This window comes from Coffea eugenioides, chromosome 3 (genome assembly GCF_003713205.1).
Source record: "Coffea eugenioides isolate CCC68of chromosome 3, Ceug_1.0, whole genome shotgun sequence".
Classification (NCBI taxonomy): domain Eukaryota; kingdom Viridiplantae; phylum Streptophyta; class Magnoliopsida; order Gentianales; family Rubiaceae; genus Coffea; species Coffea eugenioides.
Window position 1 is genome coordinate 35,510,533 of NC_040037.1, and position 26,866 is coordinate 35,537,398.

General features: G+C 36.0%; 2 protein-coding genes and 1 non-coding gene across 3 annotated transcripts; 2 read left to right on the forward strand and 1 right to left on the reverse strand.

Moving 5' to 3' along the window:
* Positions 1-12,567: 12,567 nt before the first annotated feature.
* LOC113767268 lies at positions 12,568-12,674 on the reverse strand. The gene has a single exon (XR_003467981.1). It is a non-coding gene; the product is annotated as a small nucleolar RNA R71 (small nucleolar RNA).
* Positions 12,675-12,762: 88 nt separating this feature from the next.
* LOC113766490 lies at positions 12,763-13,746 on the forward strand. The gene has a single exon (XM_027310677.1). The coding sequence runs from the start codon at positions 12,763-12,765 to the stop codon at positions 13,744-13,746; it is 984 nt and encodes a 327-aa protein (XP_027166478.1).
* A 10,324-nt stretch (positions 13,747-24,070) lies between these two features.
* Positions 24,071-24,961, forward strand: LOC113766491. Its single transcript, XM_027310678.1, has one exon. The coding sequence runs from the start codon at positions 24,071-24,073 to the stop codon at positions 24,959-24,961; it is 891 nt and encodes a 296-aa protein (XP_027166479.1).
* Positions 24,962-26,866: the final 1,905 nt, after the last annotated feature.

The window sequence follows — 26,866 nt, forward strand, 5'->3', positions numbered from 1 at the left end:
AGTTAAATTTTGGTTGAATTTGGTGAAGGTTTGAGCAAGATTTGGAGATGAAATTTGCAAAACTTGGAGTTGTTTTGTTGCAGCTGATGGTTCGGCCAAAATGAGAGGGAAAGAGGCGTGTGATATGCTGAAATAAAGCTTCTAAAGTAAGCTTAAAATGTGTGGCCACAATTCGCCGAAAGTCAACTCTCTCTCGCACGTGTACGCGCGCATTTTGGGTTCGATTCCTTTCAAGTTTATTTCACTAGTGCACTAAACCTCTAATGCACTTATATTCATATAAATATTATTCACTCTTACTTACCCCAAAATAATGGTCTAAAGTCCCTCAATTAATCGCACGCGTGAAAACGCGTATTTCCAATTTAGGCGCGATAAAGTGAAACCTTCAAGAAATTCTTATAACGATCGTACCACTAACTATCACTTGAGTATTTAAACCTAAATTTACCTATTTTAAGACCATTGCACATGTCTCCAATTTTCCGAGCTTAATGTACTCCCAATTGGCTAAAATTTCCAAACACGTTTTCACTATTTTCATTAATCGAGTTTCGAAAATTTAATTTTTGAAGCGAGCCACTCTAAAAATATAAGTATGTCATAGATTAATATAATTAGGTCTCAAGAGGCTAGAAAATAATATTCGGAGTAAATGGCCAAGTAAATAATTAAATGAGCTCGAAATAAGAATTTAATATAAGAAAATTTGCGAGTCCTCACAGAAACATGACAATATAAAGCAATAATTACATTCATTAAAAGGATACGTGCTCACATGGAGCCATTCATTCATTCATTCATTCTCCTTTCATTTCCTTATTCCTCCATTCGTTTGAAAATGCATTTTGATAAGTAAAACCCTTCATTTACATTGACATTCGTTCATTCATTTCATTTCACCCCCTCCTGGACGTTGGCCAGGCTCCACCAGACTACAAGGTAATACTCGAGTATACCAAACGTTCACCCAGGGTCACCAAATCGCCCGACCGAATCTGCTTCTGGCTCGAGTCGACTGGCAACGAAGGGCAAGGGCCCAGTTCAGCCAAACGGCTTACATTCATCCGCAACTAGCATTTAATTATTTAATCATTGAAAATTTCACATTCATTTAGGTCGAGTGCGATAAAGTACACACTCGCCTAGAAAACTCATTTTAAGCAATCATTGAAAACATTTAACATGTTATCATTCGTTCATAACAAGTCATATAATCAAGAACAAGCCACATAGTCAATGAAAATATAACAAACAAGGAACACTCACCTATTTACGCAAAATAACGTCCAAAGTATCCTTTCGGATAACACCCTCAATCACCAAGGAACCCTAATATAATCAAAAGAACACATTATGCTTCAACCATCAAAGATGTAAGTGATTCAAAGAAAATTCGAATACGTACTAGTACAAGGTATAAATATGGTTTTGGTAGTGAAAAGAGTACATTTAAACCAAAGGACATAAGTAAAATATTTGTAAAACTTATGCTCACTCGTAAAACTTTAAAATCTCCATTTGAGTCAAAGTGACAAAGAAAACGTATTTCTATTAGTCGAAAATTTCATTTTTCCAAGGGTACAAGTTTCGGCCGAATTCTAACTTATATACCTCGATAAAAGAAGACGCAAATACCCTAGATGGTTCACGTGGTATTCGCTCTCAAGCCTCACTCAAGTCGCAAGTATATCTACCTAGTTCTTGAACGTAAATTTGGGCAGCACGCCCTTTGTATTTACCCATTTTCTAGCCATTTATGGTTTCATTCTTTTCTGCAATCAGCCCCAAAGTCACACACAAAATCATCTCATTTCAATAGCCGTTCAATAGGCTCAAAGTCATACAAGTACAAAATCAAACTAGGAAAATGTTTGGAAATGAAGTTTAAGTTATAAAACAAAAGACAGATTTGCCGTCGCTTAGCATAACAGGCACAAACAAAGCTACGCTTATCGAATTGGGGTGAAATTTATACAGTTTTGAAGCTAAGACAAAGGCCTACAACTTTTCGGAAGACAACTCAGTCCAGTTTGTAGTGTATCTAAGTCAAAATTTCAATTTACAGAACCAGAATCTCACATTCGGGCTAGTTAACCGCACTATGCGTAACTGATAATAACTCAGGCTACCGAAGTCCGATTAAGGGGTTTTTAGGGCCGTTAGAAAGCTAAGACATAGCACTACAACTTTCATTTTTTGGCTAAATGCTAGTTTAGTACGTATCAAGGTGAAAAGACACGATCAGATTGGTAAAATATTCAAAACTAATCACTGGTTTCACCTAGGGCAGTCAGGGTATTTCGGTCTTTTCATAGGTTACGTTGCTCCGATTGAGGTGAAATTTTACAGACAACTATAAAAAATCATTCCCTACAACTTTCATGTTTTGTGCTAAGGCTAATTCATCCTCTAACATGGACTAAAAGACACGGTCAGAAACAGGATAATTTCAACATTAAAACTGGAAATTTGTATCACTTGCTGGAATTTTCTCAAACCACCATAGAAATCACCAAATCCTCCACACAAACCCACAAAAGTGATATATAAACCATTATTAACCCTTATTAGAATCTTACAACATCAAAATCAACATTTCTACTCAATTGCTACAAGCTTTTACAAGAGTTCAAGGCTGTTTTACCTTCCAAAGGTGGGTTCACAAGGTTGCACTTCAAGAACCAAGTTCCTTAGCTTTCTTTTGCTCTAACTCCCAAACTTGTTGGATGAGTTGCACACAACCAGAATTTTTCTTGTTCTTCCTCTTATTTCCTCTCGATTTTTTCTTCCTTCTTTTCTCCCAAAAGCTGGCCGAATGTTCCTTGTTTTTGTTTGGCTTTTGTTTTGCTAAGTTAGCTTAATACTAAGTCACTTGGTCAAAGTCCACCTACCTTTTTGATTAGCCAATCAAAATTAAGCTTAGGAATCTCATGAAACCTTTAGGAAGTCTAGCAACTTGTGATTAACCAAAAGTCACACTATGGCCCAATTAAATTCACAATCCTACCAATTTACTCCACAATTTACATACTTGATATATTCCAAAAACCTAATTACACTTCAATTACTCAACTAATCACCCAATCACTATAATTACCTATAATAAAATATGCATTGTCATACATAAACTCAATTACATAGTAATCTTTTAGTCACAAGTAAAACTAGAATTTTGATTTAAATTTAAAGTGTTCAATTAAAAAAATAATGTTTTAAAACAAGACAAAAGAAATAAATCAAAATTTTAAAAGAATGAGGGAAAAATATTGTCCTAAAATTTGGGGTATCACAGGGGGGATAACCATTGTACATGGTAAAAATGATGAAATGATTCCTTCTAGAGTTGTGGTTGGGGGGTGAGTCTGTATTGATTATAGAAAACTGAATGCAACTACTAGAAAGGATCATTTCGCTCTTCCTTTTCTTGATCAAATGGTTGAAAGATTGGCCATATATGAATTTTATTGTTTCTTGGATGGTTTTTCAGGATACAATCAAATAGTCATTGCACCGGAAGATCAAGAGAAAACTAAATTCACTTGTCCTTACGGCACTTTTGCATTTCGAAGGATGCCTTTTGGACTGTGCAATGCACCGGCCACCTTCCAACGATGCATGATGGCAATTTTCTCTGATTTTAATGAGAAAATTATGGAAATCTTCATTGATGATTTTTCTATATTTGAATCTACTTATGACGATTGTCTTAACAATTTAGATCTAATTTTGTAGAGATGTGAAGAAACAAACCTTGTACTCAATTGGAAAAAATGTCACTTCATGGTTTGTGAGGGTATTGTGCTAGGCCACAAAATTTCTTCAGAAGGTATTGAGGTTGATCAAGCCAAAATAGAGGTTATTGAGAGAATGCCTTCACCTACCAATGTGAAAGGCATTCGAAGCTTTCTTGGACACGTGGGATTTTATCGGCGGTTTATTAAGGATTTCTCCAAGATTGCTAAACCTTTATGTGAATTACTTGCAAAAGATGTTCCTTTTCACTTTAATGATGAGTGTTTACTTTCTTTTAATAGGTTGAAGAAGGAACTTGTCTCTGTACCCATAATAGCATCACCGGATTGAAGCGTGCCATTCCAATTAATATGTGATGCAAGTGCTTTTGCAGTTGGGGCTGTTCTTGGGAAAAAACATGATAAGTGACTTCATGTCATTTATTATGCAAGTAAAATGTTAAATGAAACCCAAATCAACTATGCAACAACAGAGAAGGAGTTGCTAGCAGAGATATTTGCATTAGATAAGTTTAGATCGTATTTAGTAGAATCTAAAGTTATCATTTATACCCACCATGCAGCACTCAAATATTTGTTAAATAAGAAAGATGCAAAACCTCGACAAATTCGATGGATTTTATTATTCCAGAAATTTGATTTGGAGATCAAAGATAAAAAATGATCCGAGAATTTAGTCGCTGATCATCTTTCTAAACTGGAAACATGCCTCAAGAAGACTATTCTTCCATTAAAGAAGAATTTTCAGATGAGTTTTTAATGGCAATTTATAAGTCACCATGGTATGCTGATCTAGTTAACTTTATAGCTAGTGGAGTGATACCAAGTGATTTGAATTTTCATCAAAGGAAAAAATTCTTAAATGATGCTAAACATTACTTTTGGGAGGAACCATTCTTTTACAAACATTGTGCAGATGGAATAATTAGAAGATATGTTCCGGAAGATGAGGTACATAGTATTTTAATGTATTGTCATACACTTGAAACGGGAGGTCATTTTAGCACAACTAAAACCGTAGCAAAGATATGGCAATCTGGATTTTATTGGCCTACTATGTACCGAAACACTAGAAATTGGGTTAAAAGTTGTGATCAATGCCAAAGAACCGGTAATATTTCAAGAAAAAATGAAATGCCTTTGACTACGGATTTGGAAGTTGAGTTATTTGATGTTTGGGGTATTGATTTTATGGGACCATTTCCTAGCTCATATAATAATAAGTACATCCTTTTAGCAGTTGATTATGTCTCTAAATGGGTGGAGGCCATTCCTTCACAAACCAATGATGCTAAAGTTGTGCTTAAATTCCTTAAATGGAACATATTTTGCAGGTTTGGAGTCCCAAAGGCAATAATAAGCGACGAAGGTAAGTATTTTTGTAATAAAATTATTGACACTTTGTTGCTTAAATATGGATGCAGGCATAAAAAGTCACTCCCCTATCATCCTCAAGCCAATGGTCAGGCGGAGTTGGCCAACCAGAAAATTAAAATCATTTTAGAAAAAACGGTCAATCGATCAAGGAAGGATTGGTCGAACAAGCTTGAAGATGCTTTGTGGGCATATAGAACGGCATTTAAAATGCCGTTGGGAATGTCTCCATATAAGCTTGTTTATTGGAAAGCGTGTCATTTACCTGTAGAAATAGAATATAAAGTTTATTGGGCTGTTAAAGCTATTAATTTTGATTTTAAATCTGCAGGTGAAAAGAGAATGCTCGAGTTAAGCGAATTGGAGGAATTGCAGTTAACTTCGTATGAGAATGCCAAGATTTACAAAGAAAAAGTGAAATTTTGGCATGATAAACACATTCTTCCTAAGTATTTTGAAGAAGGGCAAAAGGTATTATTGTTTAACTCAAGGCTCAAATTATTCCCTGGAAAGCTTAAGTCTCGATGGTGTGGGCCATTTGAAGTGGTTCGCATGTTTCCTTATGGAGCAGTGGAAATAAAAGGAGAAAATGGTACCCCATTCAAAGTAAATGGTCAAAGATTGAAACTGTATTTAGCCGGAGAAAAGGTTCCTAAAGGAGTAATTTACTCCTTAGGAAATGCAATGGAGAGTTAAAGAAGTTATAGGAGAGTCGAGCCAATGACTATAAACAAAAGCGCTTATTGGGAGGCAACCCAATAATAATATTGTAGTTGTGTGTTTTTATGTGTTTCTTATATTTTGGTGTGATTTAATTGATTAATTAGATGTATTTCACTTGTTGATAGAAGGTACGGAAGTTTCATCATCCACCTTGGAAGTACAATTGAAGAGCAAGTGTAAAAGGGAAGTTTTCTTACCAAATTGTATTTTAAGTGCTTAAAATTCCCATACATATATATACATTGTGCATCTCAAGTATATTCAAGTGAGTTTTGGTGATAAAATGGTTATAAATGCTCTTGGACTCATTTGATGTGCATTTAATTCCCAAAAATGTCATTTTGGTGTAAAAGTGCAAAAATGATCAAAGAAACTCACCCCTCGATTTTCAATGTAGATGTGTTTGATATGTTTTGAGAGGTTAGATATTGTGTTTATGGTATATTACATATGTGTGGGAGGTTGGAATTGATTAAAAGTTTGTCCAATATGTAATTTGGAATTAGCCGGAAAACGGAGAAAAAGTTTCAAAAATTGCAGTTTCTACAATTAGTGCAGAGAAAGACAGATCCGAGCTCGGATCCAATTCAACCCAGAAGGATCTGACCTCGAATCCATAAGATACGAGCTCGGATCCAATTCAACCCAGATGGATCCGAGGGCTCGTCTGTGTTTCTATTGAGACGGATCCGAGGCCTTCCAGAACCGATCTGAGCTCGGATCTGTTTGCGATATGAATGGAACCGCGGCCTCGGTTCCTCATTTTCCAGCTTCCTTTTCCTTCTCTCTCCCCAAAACCCTAACCCCTCTCCACCAATCTCTTATTTCATCCATCAATCATCCAAATTTTCACCACAAAAACATCCCAAACACCCTTGTGATAAGAAACCCCAATCTTTTTCGCATCAAAACATCATCAGAAAGGTGTTTGATCTTCAAATAAGCAATTCGGGCCGCACTGAATTTCTTCAATTTGGGGGCTAATTTGGGCTGTTTCGGTTTCATTTTGTGCATCATTTCCATTCTCTAGCATCCTCCTACACATTTGAGGTAACAATTTTCAACGTTCTTTGAAATTTTACATTTCTCAATTCTTAAAATTTTTTTTATTTTCTATAAATGTGGAAAATGCATAAATGTTGGATTTTAATGCTATAATTGTGCTACATTGTGATAATATATGTCATTAGCAATGGTTGTTTGCTTAGAATTGAGAAATTTGTTAATATGGTGATAAATTTTGTATAATTTTTCTCATGAAAGCACATTATACTTTTGTTTGCAATTTCTTGTTTCTTTGTATAATTTGCATTTGTTTGTTTGAAATAAGCTCATCTTTATGCAAATGGATGATAAACTGTGGTAAATATAGTGGGTTGTTATGTATTGCTTTGAAGGAAAGTGCCAAAAGCTGAGAATTGTTTGAATTGAGGATGTTTTTCGTAAGGCATAAGGAGATGTTGTGTTCAATTGATGTTTAAAGCTTAATGTCATAGCACATTGTCATTGATAGTCTACTTTACTTTGAAATTTTATTCCATTTTTACAAATGGTTTTAATTCTCAAAGTGTTGGACGTATTTTGCATATCATGACAACCTTGTTGGTAATATTCATTCTAAATGTGAGAATTGGATTTGTGAGGTGTTAAGAAGATTATTTGCTTGAATTTTGGTAATTCTTGGCAGGGAGTTTCGTCCTTTTACAAGGGAAAACTTTGTCGAAATTTTCTCAAATTTTTAATGTGCATTGATCTTGTTTTTGATATCGGCACGATGGCTCGCACAAGGAGGGCTCGTATTCGTACTCCTACTCCTTCGTCGAGTGAGGAACGAACTCCTTCACCTGAGGAGTCACCAGTGGAGGACTCTCATTCACCTCAGTCACCACCTCGGTCTCGCCAGAAGACCGCATCCACTAGCCGCGACGAGCCGCTTCCAGATTATGACACCACTAGATTCACGTCACTCGAGAGTCAACAGTAGTATGAAGCAGGCTTAGATAAGAAAATTATCATTGAAAAGAGACTCGGATGGGAGAACATCCTTCAATTGCCCAAGCACTACTACCCTAATCTAGTCCGGGAGTTCTACGCCAATGTAGAAAACAAACAGTGCCACAGCGGCAACCTCATCGTCTCGTGGGTTAGAGGCAAGAGAGTGGCTCTCAATCGGGATACATTGAGACACTTCGTCAAACTCAAAGACGGAGTTGATGTCAAGTTGACCAAGGAGTTCAAGGCACGTGACCCTTGGCAGGTGGGAGAAGCGATAGCACGCTTAAAGGGTTAATACCGTGAGCGAGAAACTTCGAAGAAGCTTACCGTATATGCCGACTCTTTCGAGCCTAGGTACCACTTGATCTTCTATCTCTTCACTTTCAATGTGGTACCAAAAAGAAGTGAAAAACGGGAGCTCCGCAACAGTGACCTATACTTCATAGATAAGATGATGCATGGTTTGGGTGGGCAGTTGACTGGTATTCCTCTGCCTAGCATCATCATCAGTTACATGTGGACCACAACTCGCATGAAAGCCGACGAGACCTGTTTCGGGTTTCCTCGCCTACTCTCCCTCATTTTTGAGAAGTTCAAGGTTCCTCTTGGAACCAAGCGAGCTATCACCACTAGGCCCGCCGAGGAGGTCAATGCCTCGATACTCAAATCTTTGAGTATCCCTACGGATTTTGGAGCTGCTTTGATTCGAGCTTCGACTTCCACCCAGCCTCCGCCTCACACTGAACCACAAGCGGCAGCTCAAGAGACGGAGGCACAGCAGAATCTCCCTCCTCCCATTCCGCGACCACCACCTCCGCCGGGATCCAAGTGGCAAGAGCTCCTCAATGCTATTTGCTGTATGGAGGCACGAGTCGTCAAGCGTATCGATCAGACGGAGCGACAAATGACGGAGCGACTAGACAGGCATGATTGTCGTCTTCGGGCGATGGAAGATCACTTCAATATCCGCCGGTCACCTACTCCGACACCTCAGCAGGAAGAGGGCCATATTGGTACATCACATAGTTCTCATGGAGCCGAGGAGGCTGTAGACCCTCGTTCTGAGCAGCCATGAAGCTCCTTAGCGGATTGGATCTTTTATTTTTTTATTTTTCTTTTTCTTCTGTTAAGATAAACTTTATAGATTTTATTTATCCTTTATTTTTGGATCATCTTGTGCTACTTATGTTTTTTCGTACCTTTTGTTTCACTTTGGCCAGAATTGGGATGATCGTGAGAATTAAAGGCTTCAAATTGCATCACCACCTATTTGAGGGAAGTTTCAGTTTCTTTTACCTTCCTCTACAATGAGGACATTCTAGATTTTAAGTGTGGGGAAGGGATTATCTTATCTTATGGGTAATTGTATCTTGAAATGCATGATTTTAATTGTTTATGGCTTAGAAAAGTTGGAATTATATTTGGAAATATTGTCATGAGGTTAATTTTCTTGAAATTGAGGCTATTGGCAGGGAGTTTTATCCATTTTTATGGAAAAATTCTGTCAAAAGTTTGCTAAAATATTTTCCAAATATTAATGGCCAAAATGTTTAATTTTAAGTACGTAATTCTTCCATTGGATAAAATGTTATATGTATTTTGGAAAAGTTTAGTCCTTATTTGACTTGGAATGAATTATTATGCAATTAGGATTTTTACATTTTAGAAAGTATATTCGGTTAAATAAGAAAAATTATGCTTAGAATTTTGCATGATTAATGATATTTCTCATTTTTACTTAATTTTATAAGTAAGTGATTGATATAGTCAAGTCAAGGCCAAATTCTTCCTTTAATTATGAAGAGGGAAAAGAAATTATATGTTAAAAAAAAGGAAAAAGAAAAATATATATATTATTAATTTTCTACTCCAATGATTCACATACTGAGTAACCGGGGGTTGGCATCTACAAATGTCAACATTCGCGTAAAAAGGTATTGGAATTAAGAATATGCTTAGCAATTTGAATAAGTGAAATGTTGAGTAATCGGAAATTTTCACCTAAAAGTATCGATTTTCGCGTAAAAAGACGTTTTCACTATTTAAGTAAAATAAAGTTGAATAAATCCCTCTAAATTGTTAAGTTTTGGGATGAGGAAGGCCATAAATTTACTTATTTGTGAAATTAGGATAGAATGAGAGATTGAATTGAATTTGTTGAAATTAAGGCATAATTATTTTTATTTAATTAAATATTATGAGTATTTAGTGTAATCTGAGAAGTGACAAAATAAGTAATTTCTAGGTTTTGAGGGATTAAATTTGGCAAAAGTACGTATATTGTTTTATCTATTGAATCATTATGGTAAATTATGTGTAAAATTGCTTGAGAACAAGCAATAATTCAAGTGTGAGGGAATTTGATAAGTGAATATTTAACGTACATTTTGTACAAATTTGGCATGAACTTTTGGTATGATTTGAGAAGATTAAAGTCATATTTGAACTCTTTTGGTGATAATTGCTTAAATATTGTTTAAGTGTTCAAAACTTGATAAATGAGTGGATTAATGCGTTAATTTTGTGAAATTGTGAAGGTTATTGATGTATGAAATTCATGCATGAGCTGAAAGAATCGTAAGACTCGTCCTGAGGATAAAGTACAAGAGAAATTAGGAGCAAAAATGAAGGAAAAAGGAAAGAAGTGAAAAACTGGAAATTTAATAGTACGGATCCGAACTCAAATCCATGAGAGCAAAGAGGGATCCGAGCCCTTGTCTGTACTTCTGGAGGAGTGTATCTGAGGTCAGAACGATCCGACCTCGGATCCATCATGGGAACCTCTCGGATCCTGAAGATCCGAGCTCGAATTCATTTTCACCCCTCGGATCCGAGGCTTGGATCCGCTTCTCTCTCCTGCAAGTGGCACATCCATTTTTTTCTCACTTTTCACACAACTTTTCAGCTATTTGCAGTGAGTGAATTCGGTGGCACATGCTTCTGCAACAAAAAGGAAGACAAAATGAGTTATTTACAAGTCAAAACAATATATCTTTTAATTTCCTTAACAAAATCTAAGTTGTTGAAATCATGAAGGAGAAAAAAAATGCCTTTCTACCACATTTTATGCATAAACATAGGGGAGAAGCAGGACATAACCATACGTAGCTAGTTTTTCCTTCTTGTAACTAGTTTTCTCTCTAGCTAAGAGTTCTTGGAGAAACATTTGGAGTTTTCACTTGTAATCATATTGTGCAAGAGCATAGCAGGAATTGGAGAGTTTCACCTTCAATTGGCTAAGCTTTCTTTTTTCTTTCTTGTACTTGTACTCTATGATATTTTGCATTAATAAAATTGTGAGTTTGATTGTTAAATCATTCATGAGTAGCTAATTTTATTTATCTAGGGAGTAGATGAAACTTATGACTAAATAATATGAATTGAATGTGATTTACACTTGTTATATCTTGTATTAACTTGTTTACTTGTGTAGTTGTGATTACTTGTTATTGATTGATCACCAATAGCATGTTTATAGTTGTTATTGTTCAATGAAAATTGGTAATAGCAATGGAAAAACAATAGTAGAGCTTAAGTTGTATGTTCATGAAAATAGAGATACACTTAAGTGGATTATTTAGCATTTCATGAAAGAAAACAGAGTAGTAGTAGTATTTTACCATGAAAATAGGGAAAACTAAACTACTCTAGGCCATTTTATCATGAGAATGAGATGTGGTAATATTGGAAATGAATCCCTGGTTAAACAAGAATAATAACAAGAGGTAAATCCATTCATTTGTGTTGTTTATGCCATAAGTGGAATCTACATCTCTAGAGTCTTCCTTAAGTAAAATTTCTCCATTTGCATTCAGCATTTGTTAAAATAGAATTACATATCAGATTTGTAGACATTTGTATTACATTTCTTTGCTCAAATTCGTTCAATAGTCTAAATAATAGAGAAAATAAGGACATAGTAATTGGTTAATTTGCTCCTCGTGGGATCGACCCGATACACACCTTGTATTACAATTTCGACCTGTATACTTGCAATCCAACGGGTGTAAAATCGGATTAAAACTTGCATTGATATAAAAATCTCATCAAGTTTCTGGCGCCCTTGTCGGGGAGCGGCAATATTAGGGCCTAATCATCTCTATTAATTTAGACATTTTCATTGTTTTTATTCAAGTTGTTGAATTAAATTTGCAAAAATTTCTCTTATTTTTATTTGTAGTGTATGCACCGATCAAATCGAGAAGTTGCATTTTTCGATCCTGAAATTGAGAGGACACTACAGAAACAAAGGAGGAATACACCACATCAAGAGGAACAAGAGGTGTGGCAGCCGATAGAGGAAATTTTGATAAAATTACCATTTGAGGAAGAAATGACGGAAAATGAATCAAATAGTCGAATTCTACGAGATTTTGCTTTACCGGGAGCACAAGGTTCTCAAACTAGCATTGTAAGGCCAACGGTAAATGCTAATAATTTTGAGATTAAACCATCACCGATTCAAATGGTACAACAATCTCAATATGAAGGTAATGCTACCGAAGATCCAAATTCTCACTTGTCAACATTTCTTGAAATCTGTGATACAATTAAATTTAATGGTGTTAGTGATGATGTAATTAAATTTCGATTGTTTCCATTTTCACTAAGGGACAAGGCTAAGGTTTGGTTACAATCTCATCTTCCTAATACTTTTACAACTTGGGATGAATTAGCTAAGGCTTTTCTTAATAAATTCTTGCCACCAGGAAAAACTGCTAAATTGAGAATGGATATAACTAGTTTCTCTCAACAGGAAGGAGAGACATTGTATGAAGCTTGGGAGCGCTATCGGGAATTGTAACGAAGATGTCCTCATCATGGTTTACCAGATTGGCTAGTAGTCCAAACATTTTACAATGGTCTCACCTATCCAACAAAGACGCATGTAGATGCGGCAGCGGGAGTAGCTTTGATGGGAAAGACAGCTGAGGAAGCTCAACAATTGATTGAAGAAATGGCTGCTAACAACTACCAATGGGCAAACGAACGAGGTAATACAAGGAGAACCGCAGGTATGCTCGAAGTAGATACCTTGAATATGTTAAGTGCAAAAATGGATAATGTGGTTAAGATGCTTAATAGGCAAGTTGGTTCTAGTTCTAATCAAGGAGTAGTTGTTGCATGTTGTACTACTTGCGGCGGAGATCATGATGATTTTATGTGTTCTAGCAGCAAACAGGTTCAATATCTCAACAATTACAACCGTCCATCCCAAAACAATCCATATTCTAATACATACAATCCAGGATGGCGTAATTACCCGAATTTTGGATGGAAGGATCAAGGGAACCAACAAAGACCAGTTAATCCACCGGGTTTTCAACCGAAACAACCATTTTCGAAGTCCAAACCAACTTGGAAATTGGCAATTGAAAAACTGGCAAATGTATCAAATGATAAAATTGAAAAGTTAGCCAGTGTCACTACTCAACGGTTTGAAAGAATTGAAGGAAGGATGGACCAACTCACCAATATGTACAGGAATGTTGAGATCCAATTAGGTCAAATTGCTAATGCGGTTAACAATCGCAACCAAGAAAATTTACCTAGAAAGACTGAGGTGAACCCAAGGGAGCATGTGAAGGCTATAACCCTCCGTAGTGGTAAGAAATTAGGTGAGCCGCCGGTAGTTGAAAGTGGAAAAGAGTTTGAAAGAAGAGAAAATAAGCAATTAAATGAGTTAGAAGAGGACAACAAGAAAATCAAAGGGAAAGAAAAGATGGAGGAAAATGAACCACAAATGGGATATACAACACCAATTCCTCCACCAATGCCATTTCCTCAAAGATTGAAGCCTTCGAGAAATGATAAAGAATTTGAGAAGTTTGTCAACATTTTCAAACAATTACATATTAATATACCTTTTGTTGATGCTATTTTGCAGATTCCTTCATAAGCAAAGTTTCTCAAGGAGATAATGACTAAGAAAAGGAAGTTGGTAGATAGTGAGACAATTGCATTAACGGACGAATGTAGTGCAATCACACAAAACAAATTGCCACCAAAGTTGAAAGATCCAGGGAGTTTCACAGTTCCTTGCATTATTGGTAATGTAGAATTCTCTAAAGCACTTTGTGACCTTGGTATGAGTGTGTCATTGATCCCTTTAACTATGGCTAAGCAATTGTGGTTGAAAGAGTTAAAACGTACTAACATTTCCTTGCAATTGGCTGACAGGTCGATTAGATATCCAATGGGCATATTGGAGAATGTGCTCATTAAAGTGCAGAAATTCATTATTCATGTTGATTTTGTTGTTTCAGACATGAAGGAAGATGTAAATGTACCTATTATACTTGGTAGACCATTTCTGGCCACCGCAGGTACAATAATAGATGTCAAACGAGATAAGTTCAAGTTCCAAATCGGTGAAGAGGAAGTGAAATTTGACTTGAGTAAAGTGGAAAAATATCCCTCTTTTACTGACCATGTTTATTCTGTTGACATATGTGATGAATTGGCATTAGAGATGAGTCAAGTTAATCTTGATGATGATTCTCTTGAATTTTATCTTAATGGTATAGGTATACAAGAGGAACAAGTTGAAAAAATGACTGAATTTTTGCATGCACAGGTTCCTTATAAAAGGAGAATTGCATATGAGGACTTAGGACTAAGCAAAGGGCTACCTCCGCCATCATGTGAGCAAGCACCGCAGCTTGCGCTTAAACCGCTGCCTAAGCACCTCAAATATGCATTTCTTGGAGAAAAAGAGATATTGCCGGTAATCGTCAATGCAGCATTAGATGAGGAACAATTAGACAAGCTTTTACGTGTTTTGAGGAAGCATTTGAAGGCTATAGGATGGACAATTTCTGATATCAAAGGAATTAGTCCAACTATTTGTATGCACAGGATTTTATTGGAAGAGAACTCTAAACCAGTGGTTGAAACTCAAAGAAGGTTAAATCCAAACATGAAAGAAGTGGTAAGAGTAGAAATCCTTAAATGGTTGGATGCAGGTATAATTTTTCCAATTTCTGATAGTGTTTGGATTACTCTTATTCATGTAATGCCAAAAAAGGGGGGGATAACCATTGTACATGGTAAAAATGATGAAATGATTCCTTCTAGAGTTGTGGTTGGGTGGCGAGTCTATATTAATTATATAAAACTGAATGCAGCTACTGGAAAGGATCATTTCCCTCTTCCTTTTCTTGATCAAATGGTAGAAAGATTGGCCGGATATGAATTTTATTGTTTCTTGGATGGTTTTTCAGGATACAATCAAATAGTTATTGCACCGGAAGATTAAGAGAAAATAACATTTACTTGTCCTTACGGCACTTTTGCATTTCGAAAGATGCCTTTTGGACTGTGTAATTGTGAGGCCCCAATCAGTTCGTAAGTTGATATTAGGGTTATTCATTATTTCGGTGTGGTGAAGTTAGGGTTAGGGCTAAGGAGGAAACCCTAATCTCGGTTAAGATTGAAAACCCTAGTTTATGTATTAGTTTGAAATGGTTAGCAAACTCTAGATTAGCAAACCTCTAGTGTTACAATTTATTAGAAAGCTTAAGTGGAGTTTTATTTATCGCCCGCCTTTTTCTACATTTTCTTTATTAGAAAATTCCCCAGATAATTTTTATTGAGTAAATATAGTTTTTAGATGATTTTTCTAGTATCGGTTAGTTTTTGAGAAATTAAGAACATATATCGGACGTGGGACCCACTAGCGCGGAAAGTTCGGTAAAATTCGGCCAATTAGGTTAAGTTTTGGATACTGGGTTTAATTTACCGGGTGTTATGAGATAATTAAAGGTTGTTATTTGGATGAGAGTGGAGAGAGACAAAAGGATATTTATGTATTAAATAGGGTGACAAGTGTCACCATATGATTAAACCTTACAATTTTGACTACTATTCACCTTTTTACTAATTGACCAAATAAACCAAAAAAAAAATTACCAAAATCATCTTCATTTTTAGCTCCTTATAGCCGGCCACTCTCCAAGGAGAAAGAAGAAAAACCTCTTCACTTTCTTAGCTTCAATCTTGCTCAATCTTCGATTTCAACCGATTAAATTCGAAAACTCTCCATAAAAATCCTTCTCTTAGTAGTTGTGAGGTGACTAGTGAAGTTGTTTGGAAGCTTAAGGTGCTAAGTGGTCTCTTTTCTTGTGTTGATAAGGTGAGTGACTATGGAAACCCTCTCTTCTATCTAATGATGTTTAATTAATGACTTGTGGTTGTTATAAGTGTGATTTGGTGGATTATTTCTTGATTTTAGTTAAGATTGGTGAAGTTTTCTATTTATTTGGGATTTTTCTGTTTGCATATGATTAATATTATGTGGTCATGTATGATGGTTGGAAATGATTGAGAATGAAGCTAGTTGGTGTGAATGGTAGTTAATTGCAGCAAATTTCTGGTTTGGAAGATAAATTAGCAAGTTAGGGTTTCAAAGTTCTACTTTCTGTCCGGCACTGTTCATCATAGTTAGAGGCCGAATTAGCCTTTAGTTAAAACATGAAAGTTGTAGGGAATTCTGTTTTAGAGTTGCCTACAAAATTTCAGGTCAATCGGAGTAGCGTAGCTTGTGAAAAGATAGAATTACCCTTGCTATCCTGTTTTTACCCGAACTAGAGAACTGCGACTGTAATTGGTGAATTTGGTTGGGAATGCTTCAGAATTTGTTGTTGAGGTCTTCTGATGAAATGTATCCATGTTTCTTAGCTTTCGGATGGCTTTGGAATCACTTGGTTTGGACTTAGGTAGCCTGACTTATGATGTTTGAACCAGAATGCAGTTTGTGACCTGTTTTTACGGTTCTGGGGTAGTATCTTGGCATTTTGACCTGGTTACAATAGAAACTAGACTGAGTAGCCTTCTTCAACATTGTAGCCTCTTAAGTCCTGAATATATTACAAAATTTCGGTCAAACGGATCTGTGTAGCTCGAGTTATAACAAAACACTCGCACCTGTTTTGTACCCTGAAATTGTGTACGTTTTGAATTTCAGCCTCTGACCGTGCATTTTTCCGTTTTGATCCCGTACGATCTGGGTGTCAACTCCTTCATAAGAAATGTAGATCTTGGTTTTGGCTTCGAAACGGTATGAAGTGCGTCGAAATCCGAGTTCCGTAGCTCCTGCTATGACCAAAACAAGATCGATCGTGAGAACTGCCTTGAATCTGGACAGTTCTGACGAGTACTTTGACACTCAACTTTCGTTCTGTTCTGAATGGATTCATCGAAGTTTTATCCTTATGTCTCAGTTTTCTAATGCCTTTGGAATTTCCTGATTTGGATTTGTGAGCTGGGAGTTATGGTCCAGCAAACATACCCTGTTCGTTACTCTAGAGTGCGAATTCCTGGAACGGTTTTCTGTACTTTCGACCTATTTCCGTTTAGATCCGGATTGAGGTGTCTTCATGAAAACTGTAACCCTTCCTCTTAGCTTCGCAACGGTACCTCATGTACCTTGATCCGACACTCGTAGCTTCGCTTAGGCTCAAAACCGTTTTGACGGCAAAATGGCTAGGCCACCATTCCCGTTTCCGTATGCCGTTTCCGCACTCGTATGTGCCGATTTTGCCGTTTTGCTTGTTTTAGGCATATTAGTAGCCGTTTATGATATTATGTGACACAATCTTCTCTTTCAGACGTTGGTGAGCTAGGTGAAGCCGGTGGGGCCTACTAGCTACTCCTTGCGGCACAAATTTCGAACTTTTGCTCTTTTGTTCGTTGAGTAAGTATTCAGGCCGCTCTTATGTGTTAGTTGCTTATGTGTTTCGATATGTATGAAAAGGGTACCTAGGCGAGGGTGTACTTTATCGCACTCGACCTAAACCCTAATTTACGCACATATTTGTACATGGCATATGTATATGAATCATTTTGGAACTAAACCCCTTGAGCTTGTGGCTCGGGGTGACTTTTGAGTAAATTTTGTGAAGTTTGTGAGTTTGGGGCCCGATCTCATGACCTAGATGGACTATTCGAGCCGGTTAGGGCTTGGTCGAAGTCAGTCCAACCTGGTTTGAGGTCACCAAGTTTGTGAATCCGGTTCACCGATTATGTGGACCAAGTTTGTGACCCGAGCTTGTGAACCAAGCTCAATTTCGTTCGCTCGAGCAAGTTTGTGATGTGTCTAGCCAGAGAGGGTGATAAGGTGTACGGTGGGAGTACAAGTGAAGTTCTACGGACCATTATTTGTGGTCGACGGAGTGTCGGCAGGAGGTCACGCATGGCAAACGATCTGGCTTTGGAGCCACCTGTATCCTTATTATGTGATGTTACTTTTCTGCTTTTGCTTTACTCTTACTGTGTAACTGTTGTTACGTGAAATTTACGCTTTTGCCCCTGTTTACTTACTAAGCATATACTTACCCCTTTCCTTTTGTTTTCCTTAGTAGGGGCCGACGCGGGGAGAAGTGGGGTCGTCACAGTAATGCACCGGCCACCTTCCAACGATGCATGATGGCAATTTTCTCTGATTTTAATGAGAAAATTATGGAAATCTTCATGGATGATTTTTCTGTATTTGGATCTACTTATGACGATTGTCTTAACAATTTAGATCTAATTTTGCAGAGATGTGAAGAAACAAACCTTGTACTCAATTGAAAAAAATATCACTTCATAGTTTGTGAGGGTATTGTGCTAGGCCACAAAATTTCTTCAGAAGGTATTAAGATTGATGAAGCCAAAATAGAGGTTATTGAGAGAATGCCTTCACCTACCAATGTGAAAGGCATTCGAAACTTTCTTGGACACGTGGGATTTTATTGGCGGTTTATTAAGGATTTCTTCAAGATTACTAAAGTTTTATGTGAATTACTTGCAAAAAATGTTCTTTTTCACTTTAATGATGAGTGTTTACTTGTTTTTAATAGGTTGAAGAAGGAACTTGTCTCCGCGCCCATAATAGCATCACCGGATTGGAGCTTGCCATTCGAATTAATGTGTGATGCAAGTGATTTTACAGTTGGGGCTGTTCTTGGGCAAAAACATAAAAAATGATTTCATGTCATTTATTATGCAAGTAAAATGTTAAATGAAACCCAAATCAACTATGCAACAATAGAGAAGGAGTTGCTAGCAGTGATATTTGCATTGGATAAGTTTAGATCGTATTTAGTAGGATCTAAAGTTATCATTTATACCGACCATGCGGCACTCAAATATTTGTTAAATAAGAAAGATGCAAAATCTCGACTAATTCGATGGATTTTATTATTGCAGGAATTTGATTTGGAGATCAAAGATAAAAAAGGATCCGAGAATTTAATCGCTGATCATCTTTCTAGACTGGAAAACATGCCTCAAGAAGACTATTCTTCCATTAAAGAAGAATTTCCAGATGAGTTTTTAATGGCAATTTATAAGTCACCATGGTAGCTGATCTAGTTAACTTTATAGCTAGTGGAGTGATACCAAGTGATTTGAATTTTCATCAAAGGAAAAAAATTTTAAATGATGCTAAACATTTCTTTTGGGAGGAACCATTCTTTTACAAATATTGTGCAGATGGAATAATTAAAAGATGTGTTCCGGAAGATGAGGTACATAACATTTTAATGCATTGTCATACACTTGAAACGGGAGGTCATTTTAGCACAACTAAAACCGTAGCAAAGATATGGCAATCTGGATTTTATTGGCCTACTATGTACCGAGACACTAGAAATTGGGTTAAAAGTTGTAATCAATACCAAAGAACTGGTAATATTTCAAGAAAAAATGAAATGCCTTTGACTACGTATTTGGAAGTTGAGTTATTTGATGTTTGGGGCATTGATTTTATGGGACCATTTCCTAGTTCATATAATAATAAGTACATTCTTTTAGCAGTTGATTATGTCTCTAAATGGGTGGAGGCCATTCCTTCACAAACCAATGATGCTAAAGTTGTGTTTAAATTCCTTAAACGGAACATATTTTGCAGGTTTGGAGTCCCAAAGGCAATAATAAGCGACGAAGGTAAGCATTTTTGTAATAAAATTATTGACACTTTGTTGCTTAAATATGGATGCAAGCATAAAAAGTTACTCCCCTATCATCCTCAAGCCAATGGTCAAGCGGATTTGTCCAACCGGGAAATTAAAATCATTTTGGAGAAAACGGTCAATCGATCAAGGAAGGATTGGTCGAACAAGCTTGAAGATGCTTTGTGGGCATATAGAACGGCATTTAAAACGCCGTTGGGAATGTCTCCATGTAAGCTTATTTATGAAAAAGCGTGTCATTTACCTGTAGAAATAGAACATAAAGCTTATTGGGCTGTTAAGGCTATTAATTTTGATTTTAAATCTGCAGGTGAAAAGAGAATACTCGAGTTAAGCGAATTGGAGGAATTGCGGTTAATTTCGTATGAGAATGCCAAGATTTACAAAGAAAAAGTGAAGTTTTGGCATGATAAACACATTCTTCCTAAGCATTTTGAAGAAGGGCAAAATGTGTTATTGTTTAACTCAAGGCTTAAATTATTCCCTGGAAAGCTTAAGTCTCGATGGTCCGGGCCATTTGAAGTGGTTCGCATGTTTCCTTATAGAGCAGTGGAAATAAAAGGAGAAAATGGTACCCCATTCAAAATAAATGGTCAAAGATTGAAACTGTATTTAGCTGGAGAAAAGGTTCCTAAAGGAGTAATTTACTCCTTAGGAAATGCAATGGAGAGTTAAAGAAGTTATAGGAGAGTCGAGCCAACGACTATAAACAAAAGCGCTTATTGGGAGGCAACCCAATAATAATATTGTAGTTGTGTGTTTTTATGTGTTTCTTATACTTTGGTGTGATTTAATTGACTAATTAGATGTATTTCACTTGTTGATAGGAGGTACGGGAGTTTCATCATCCACCTTGGAAGTACAATTGAAGAGCAAGTGTAAAAAGGGAGGTTTTCTTACCAAATTGTATTTTAAGTGCTTAAAATTCCCATGCATATATATACATTGTGCATCTCAAGTATATTCAAGTGAGTTTTGGTGATAACATGGTTATAAATACTCATGGACTCATTTGATGTGCATTTAGTGGCCAAAAATGCCATTTTGGTGTAAAAGTGCAAAAATAATTAAAGAACCTCACCCCTCGATTTTTAATGTAGATGTGTTTGATGTGTTTTGAGAGGTTAGATATTGTGTTTATGGTATATTACATATGTGTGTGAGGTTGGAATTGATTAAAAGTTTGTCCAATGTGTAATTTGGAATTAGCCGGAAAAGGGAGAAAAAGTTTGAAAAATTGGAGTTTCTGCAATTAGTGTAGAGAAAGACAGATCCGAGTAATGTTTCTGCAATTACTGTCATCTATCACTATAGTCAAATGGGAAAAACTGGTACTACTCAAATTCAGTGGAAATAATTGGCAATTATTTCAATATTTTTAACAAAAATAGTACAAATACCATTCTTGATACGAATATCATATTTTTTCTCAGACAATTGTCCCATACTCAACAAATTTTGGTGCAACCCAAGAACATCGAAAACATCAGAAATAAACTCAGCAGACCTATTTTTCAAGCTAATAGGTATTTTTTTCCTAACCAATCACTGGTAAGATAGAGTTATTCCCAAATTTAACTTCACAACGAATAGATTCATCAAGTTCAACAAATAATTCTTTCTTGCCAGACATATAGTTACTACAACTCGTATCCAAGTACCATTTATTTTTATCAACCACATCAACGGTATTGCAGGCTAATAATAAAGTCTCCAGATTTTTTGTTATCATCTTGCATCTAATTGTCAACAATATTAGTCTAAAAATTTTATTTATATTTTCTCCAAAACTGTATTCAAATTGTCTATGACCCAAATTTTCACAATTATAACATTGAATTCTCTGTCCAAAATTATTCTGAAAATTATTTTGATTAAAATTATTCTCTCTGCCAAAATTACCACCTCTGCCTCTTCCAGGACCATCTCTAAAATTAAAATTATTACCTCTATTGTGTCCAAAATTTGATGTATCTCCTCGACCTTTATCATTGTTGTCATAACTACTTTTGTTATTGTAACTACCTCTGCTCTTCTGACTAGATTTTCCTTGCTTCCTGACATTATTATTGCCTCTCAAATTCAACTGCCCTTGCAACGCCTTGTCTATTGTATCTTTGTCCGAGGTATCCTCCAATTTTCCATTAATTGTTTATTCATGCAGAATTAATGGCCCATGCAAATCTTCAATACGCAAATCCTCCAAATCTTTCATTTCTAGGATTACAGCTACCACATGATCAAATTTTATGGGTAGGGTATTGAGAATTTTCTCAACAAATATTCTGTCAGGAATGTCATACTAATTGAGTTTCATTTTGCTTTTAATATTTGACAAACGAGAAAAATATGACTGAATAGATTCCGACTTCTCCATCGTTGCAAGTTCAAATTTCCTCTTCAATATTATCAAATTATTTTTGCTGCACTCTTTCAATCCCTTTGTATGTTTTCTCCAATATATTCCAAGCCTCCTTTGTCGTATCAGCAGTAGCATTTTTTTCAAAAACTGACATGTCAATTGCCTGATGAATTTATGATAAAGCCAAACTATCTTTCACCTTATTTTTCTCACTAGCATCTTGGGCAAGTGCAAATTCAACATATCGATGTAATTTACATGCCTTGAGATGGGTTATCATCTGTTTCTGTCAAAAATTGAATTCCGCCTTTGTTTTGAATTTTTGGACAAAACAAATAATATTGGGTTAGGATTTGGCGCCGTTGCCAAGGAACTGGTGCTTAAAGTGATTTATTACTTTACATTTCGATTATTCTCTACTTTATGCCTCGATCTTTCCGTACAGAAAATCTTGAATTTGATCTAGAGATCGTGAAAAGAGCCAAGAAATTGGCTAAGAAAACTAAATTGCGTAAGTAACAAGATTCATCACCATCTTCTCCTGGACTTGACTTGGTTATTGACTTAAGCAGATTATTTCATGATTTGGAAAAGGATGTAAGTGGATTAGAGGAAGTGATGGCAGCTCAAAGGACTTTGAGAGAACTCGCAACTTCAAATGTTAACCAGCGGCCACTATGCATCACATATCCTGAAACCAAGGAAGCTTCCAAACTTAAATCTAGTTTAATTCATTTATTGCCTACGTTTTGTGGTATTGCAGGTGCAGACCCACATAAACATTTGAAGGAGTCTCATGTAATGTGTTCAACTATGAAACGTCAAGGTGTTATGGACAAACAAATCAAGCTACGAGCTTTTCTTTTTTCTTTAACAGACAAGGCTAAAGAATGGTTATATTACTTGCCATCAGGATCCATAACTACATGGGAAGGATTTAAAAAGTAGTTCCTTGAGAAATTCTTTTCGGCTTCCAGGGCTAGTAACATTAGGAAGGACATATGTGGTACAAGGCAGATCATAGGAGAATCTCTCTACAAATATTGAGAAAGGTTCAAACAACTATGTGCTAGTTTCCCACACCACCAAATACCCGACCAGCTAGTGATTCAATATTTTTATTAAGGTTTGTTACCAATGGATAGAAGCTTGGTAGATGCAGCTAGTGGTTGTGCTCTAGTCAATAAAACAACAGATGAAGCCACAATGTTGATTTCTAATATGGCAAAAAATTCTCAACAATTTGGTGCTAGGACAGATGGAGCCACTAGAAGGGTAAATGAGGTAAATCATTCTGACCTTGAAAATTGATTATCTGAACCAACTGTTTTGGTTCACCAAATGGTTGTAGGACAATTGCAGCAGCTAAAGTATGTGGAATTTGTACTATTCCTGAACACCTAACTAACATGTGTCCGACTCTTCAAGAAAAATTCTCATGAGCAAGCAAATACTGTGGGAGGTTTTTCAGGACCACCGCAAAGGAGGAATGACCAGTATGCACCTACATACAATTAAGGGTGGTGAAATCACCCCAACTTCAGCTATCCTTCAAAACCGCCAGGTTTTCCACAACTCTTTCAAGTGAGACTACTAGTGCAGCAACCATCAACTTCTAATACAGGTATGTCACTTGAGCATATGGATAAATCCTTTGCTAATAGTACTTGTCAAATGCAGTAGGAATCACTGGGATTTCAACAAGAAACCTGAGCCAGCATTCGAAATTTGAAGACACAAGCGTCGCAACTTGCATCTTCAATGAACAATTTTTGAGAATAATAAAGGTAAACTACTAGCTCAGGTTATTCCGAATCCAAAAGAGAGTATAAGTGCAATGACCCTCCGTAGTGGCAAGGAAATACAGTTCTTAGTACCGCAAGAAAGCAAAATTAATGCAGAAAAAAATGAATGAAGAGCTTGAGAAGAAAGAGCCTTCAACTGAAAAGGTAAGACATAAATACGATATGTCTAAAATACTGGAAATTGACCCTCCTTTTCCTAGCAGGATGGCTAAAGCATGGAAAGAGGAATCTGAGAAGGAAATTTTGGATACATTTCAAAAAGTTGAGATCAACATCCTTTTGCTTGATGCGATTAAGCAGTTACTGAAATACGCAAAATTTTTGGAGGGATTGTCCACTAATCGGAACAAACTTAGTAATGATGACAAAATAAGGGTTGGCAAGAATGTGTCAGTTGTGCTCCAATGGAAGTTGTCTCAAAAGTTCAAGGATCCAGATATGTTCACAATACCATGCATTATAGGCAACAAAAAAAAAGAAAGAGCTATGCTTGATTTAGGAGCATCCATTAATGTTATGCCTTTATTAATATTTAAAGTCTTAAATTTAGGACCTTTTAAGGATACAAGGGTAATAATTCAACTACCTGATAGGTCTAATATTTATCCTGAAAGCCTAGTTGAGGATGTTCTAGTGAAAGTTAATGAACTTATTTTTCCTGCTGATTTTTACATTGTTGACATATATGATGACTATTCTATCAATTTAACTTTAATTCTCTTGGGTAGACCATTCATGAGTACTGCTAGAACAAAAATCGATGTGCATGAAGGTACTTTATATGTAGAGTTTGATGGAGATATAGTTACTTTCAATGTTTTTTATGCAATGAGATATCCAGAGGACATTGAGTGTGTTAATTATGTTTGTATTACTAATTCCATTGTGCAAGCTAACTTTGAGCTGACTTTTATGGAAGACAAGTTGAAATTTGTGTTACAGCATAGCAAAACAGAAGTGAAAGTAGAACATCAGGACGAGGAAGCTATATGAGAAGAAATTATGGCTCTACAATCACTTCCTGAATTTTCTGACAGGTTAGTTAACTCATTTTTGCAATTACCACCCTCTATTGAGAAAATCGGCACCCAAGTTGGATTTGAAAGAATTACCAAGGCATATGCTTATCTGGGACAGAATCAAACCTTGCCGGCCATTATTGCAAGTGATTTGACAATGGTTCAAGAAGAAAAACTCTTGCAAGTTTTGCAAGATTTTAAACTTGCCATCGGATGGACATTGGCAAATATCAAAGGTATTAATCCTTTGATTTGCATGCATCCTATTTTACTTGAAACAGATGAAAAACCAGTAAGGGAGCAGTAAAGGAAGCTTAATTTGGTGATGAAAGAGGTAGTGATGAAGGAAATTCTTAAACTATTGGAATTATGAATTATTTATCCTATTTTCGATAGCGAATGGGTAAGTCCAGTGCATGTAGTTCCTAAAAAGACAGGAATTACTCTTGTTCAAAATGAGAAAAAATGAGTTAATGCCAATGAGACTTCAGAATAGCTGAAGAATGTGTATTGATTTCAGAAAGCTGAATGTAGCAACAAGGAAAGACCACTTCCCTTACCTTTCATTGATGAGATGCTTGAAAGGTTGGCAGGTAAATGTTTCTTTTGTTTTCTTGATGGATATTCTAAGTATTATCAAATTAGTGTTGCTCAAGAAAACCACCATAAAACTATTTTTGCCCTTTTGAAACATTTGCTTACCGTCGCATGCCTTTTAAACTATGCAATGCCCCAAGAACATTTCAAAAATGCATGATGAGTATTTTTTCTGACTTGATTGAGAATTGCATTGAAATATTTATGGATGATTTTACTGTTTATGGCAACTCTTTTGATCAATTTTTGCATCATTTAATGAAAGTTATGAAACGGTGCATTGATATTAACTTGGTTCTTAATTATGAAAAATATCACTTTATGGTGAAAGAAGGGATAGTTTTGGGCCATGTTGTTTCATCTAGGAGTATTGAAGTTGATAAAGTCAAGATTGATTTAATTACTAATTTACCTTACCGTACTAATATAAGGGAGATTTGTAATTTTCTTGGTCATGCAGGTTTTTACAGAAGGTTCATCAAAGATTTTTCTAATATTGCACAACCATTATCTCGTCTACTTCAAAAGAAAATGTCATTTCATTTTGGAGATGATTGGAAGTTGGCATTTGACAAGTTGAAGGCAATGTTGACCACAACACCAATCATTCAACCTCCAAATTGGAGTTTATCTTTTGAACTCATGTGTAACTCAAAGTCAATATGCTGTTGGTGCTATACTTAGGCAAAGAAGTGAGAAGTGTAGCCATGTCATCTATTATGTGTCAAAAACATTGAACCCTACTCAATGCAACTACACCACCACGGAGAAGGAACTTTTGATAATTGTTTTTGCTTTTGAGAAATTTAGATCATATCTGTTAGGATAAAAAATAACAGTTTTTTCTGATCATGTAGCTTTAAAATATCTTTTGGTAAAGAAAGTGTGAGGACTCGCAAATTTTCTTATATTAAATTCTTATTTCGAGCTCATTTAATTATTTACTTGGCCATTTACTCCGAATATTATTTTCTAACCTCTTGAGACCTAATTATATTAATCTATGACTTACTTATATTTTTAGAGTGGCTCGCTTCAAAAATTAATTTTTCGAAGCTCGATTAATGAAAATAGTGAAAACGTGTTTGGAAATTTTAGCCAATTGGGAGTACATTAAGCTCGGAAAATTGGAGACATATGCAATGATCTTAAAATAGGTAAATTTAGGTTTAAGTACTCAAGTGATAGTTAGTGGTATGATCGTTATAAGAATTTCTTGAAGGTTTCACTTTATCGCGCCTAAATTGGAAATACGTGTTTTCACGCGCGCGATTAATTGAGG

Excerpts from the sequence above, each read along its gene's own strand:
- LOC113766491 (XM_027310678.1), top strand. The coding sequence starts at position 24,071 with ATGAATGAAGAGCTTGAGAAGAAAGAGCCTTCAACTGAAAAGGTAAGA.
- LOC113766490 (XM_027310677.1), top strand. The coding sequence starts at position 12,763 with ATGGGAAAGACAGCTGAGGAAGCTCAACAATTGATTGAAGAAATGGCT.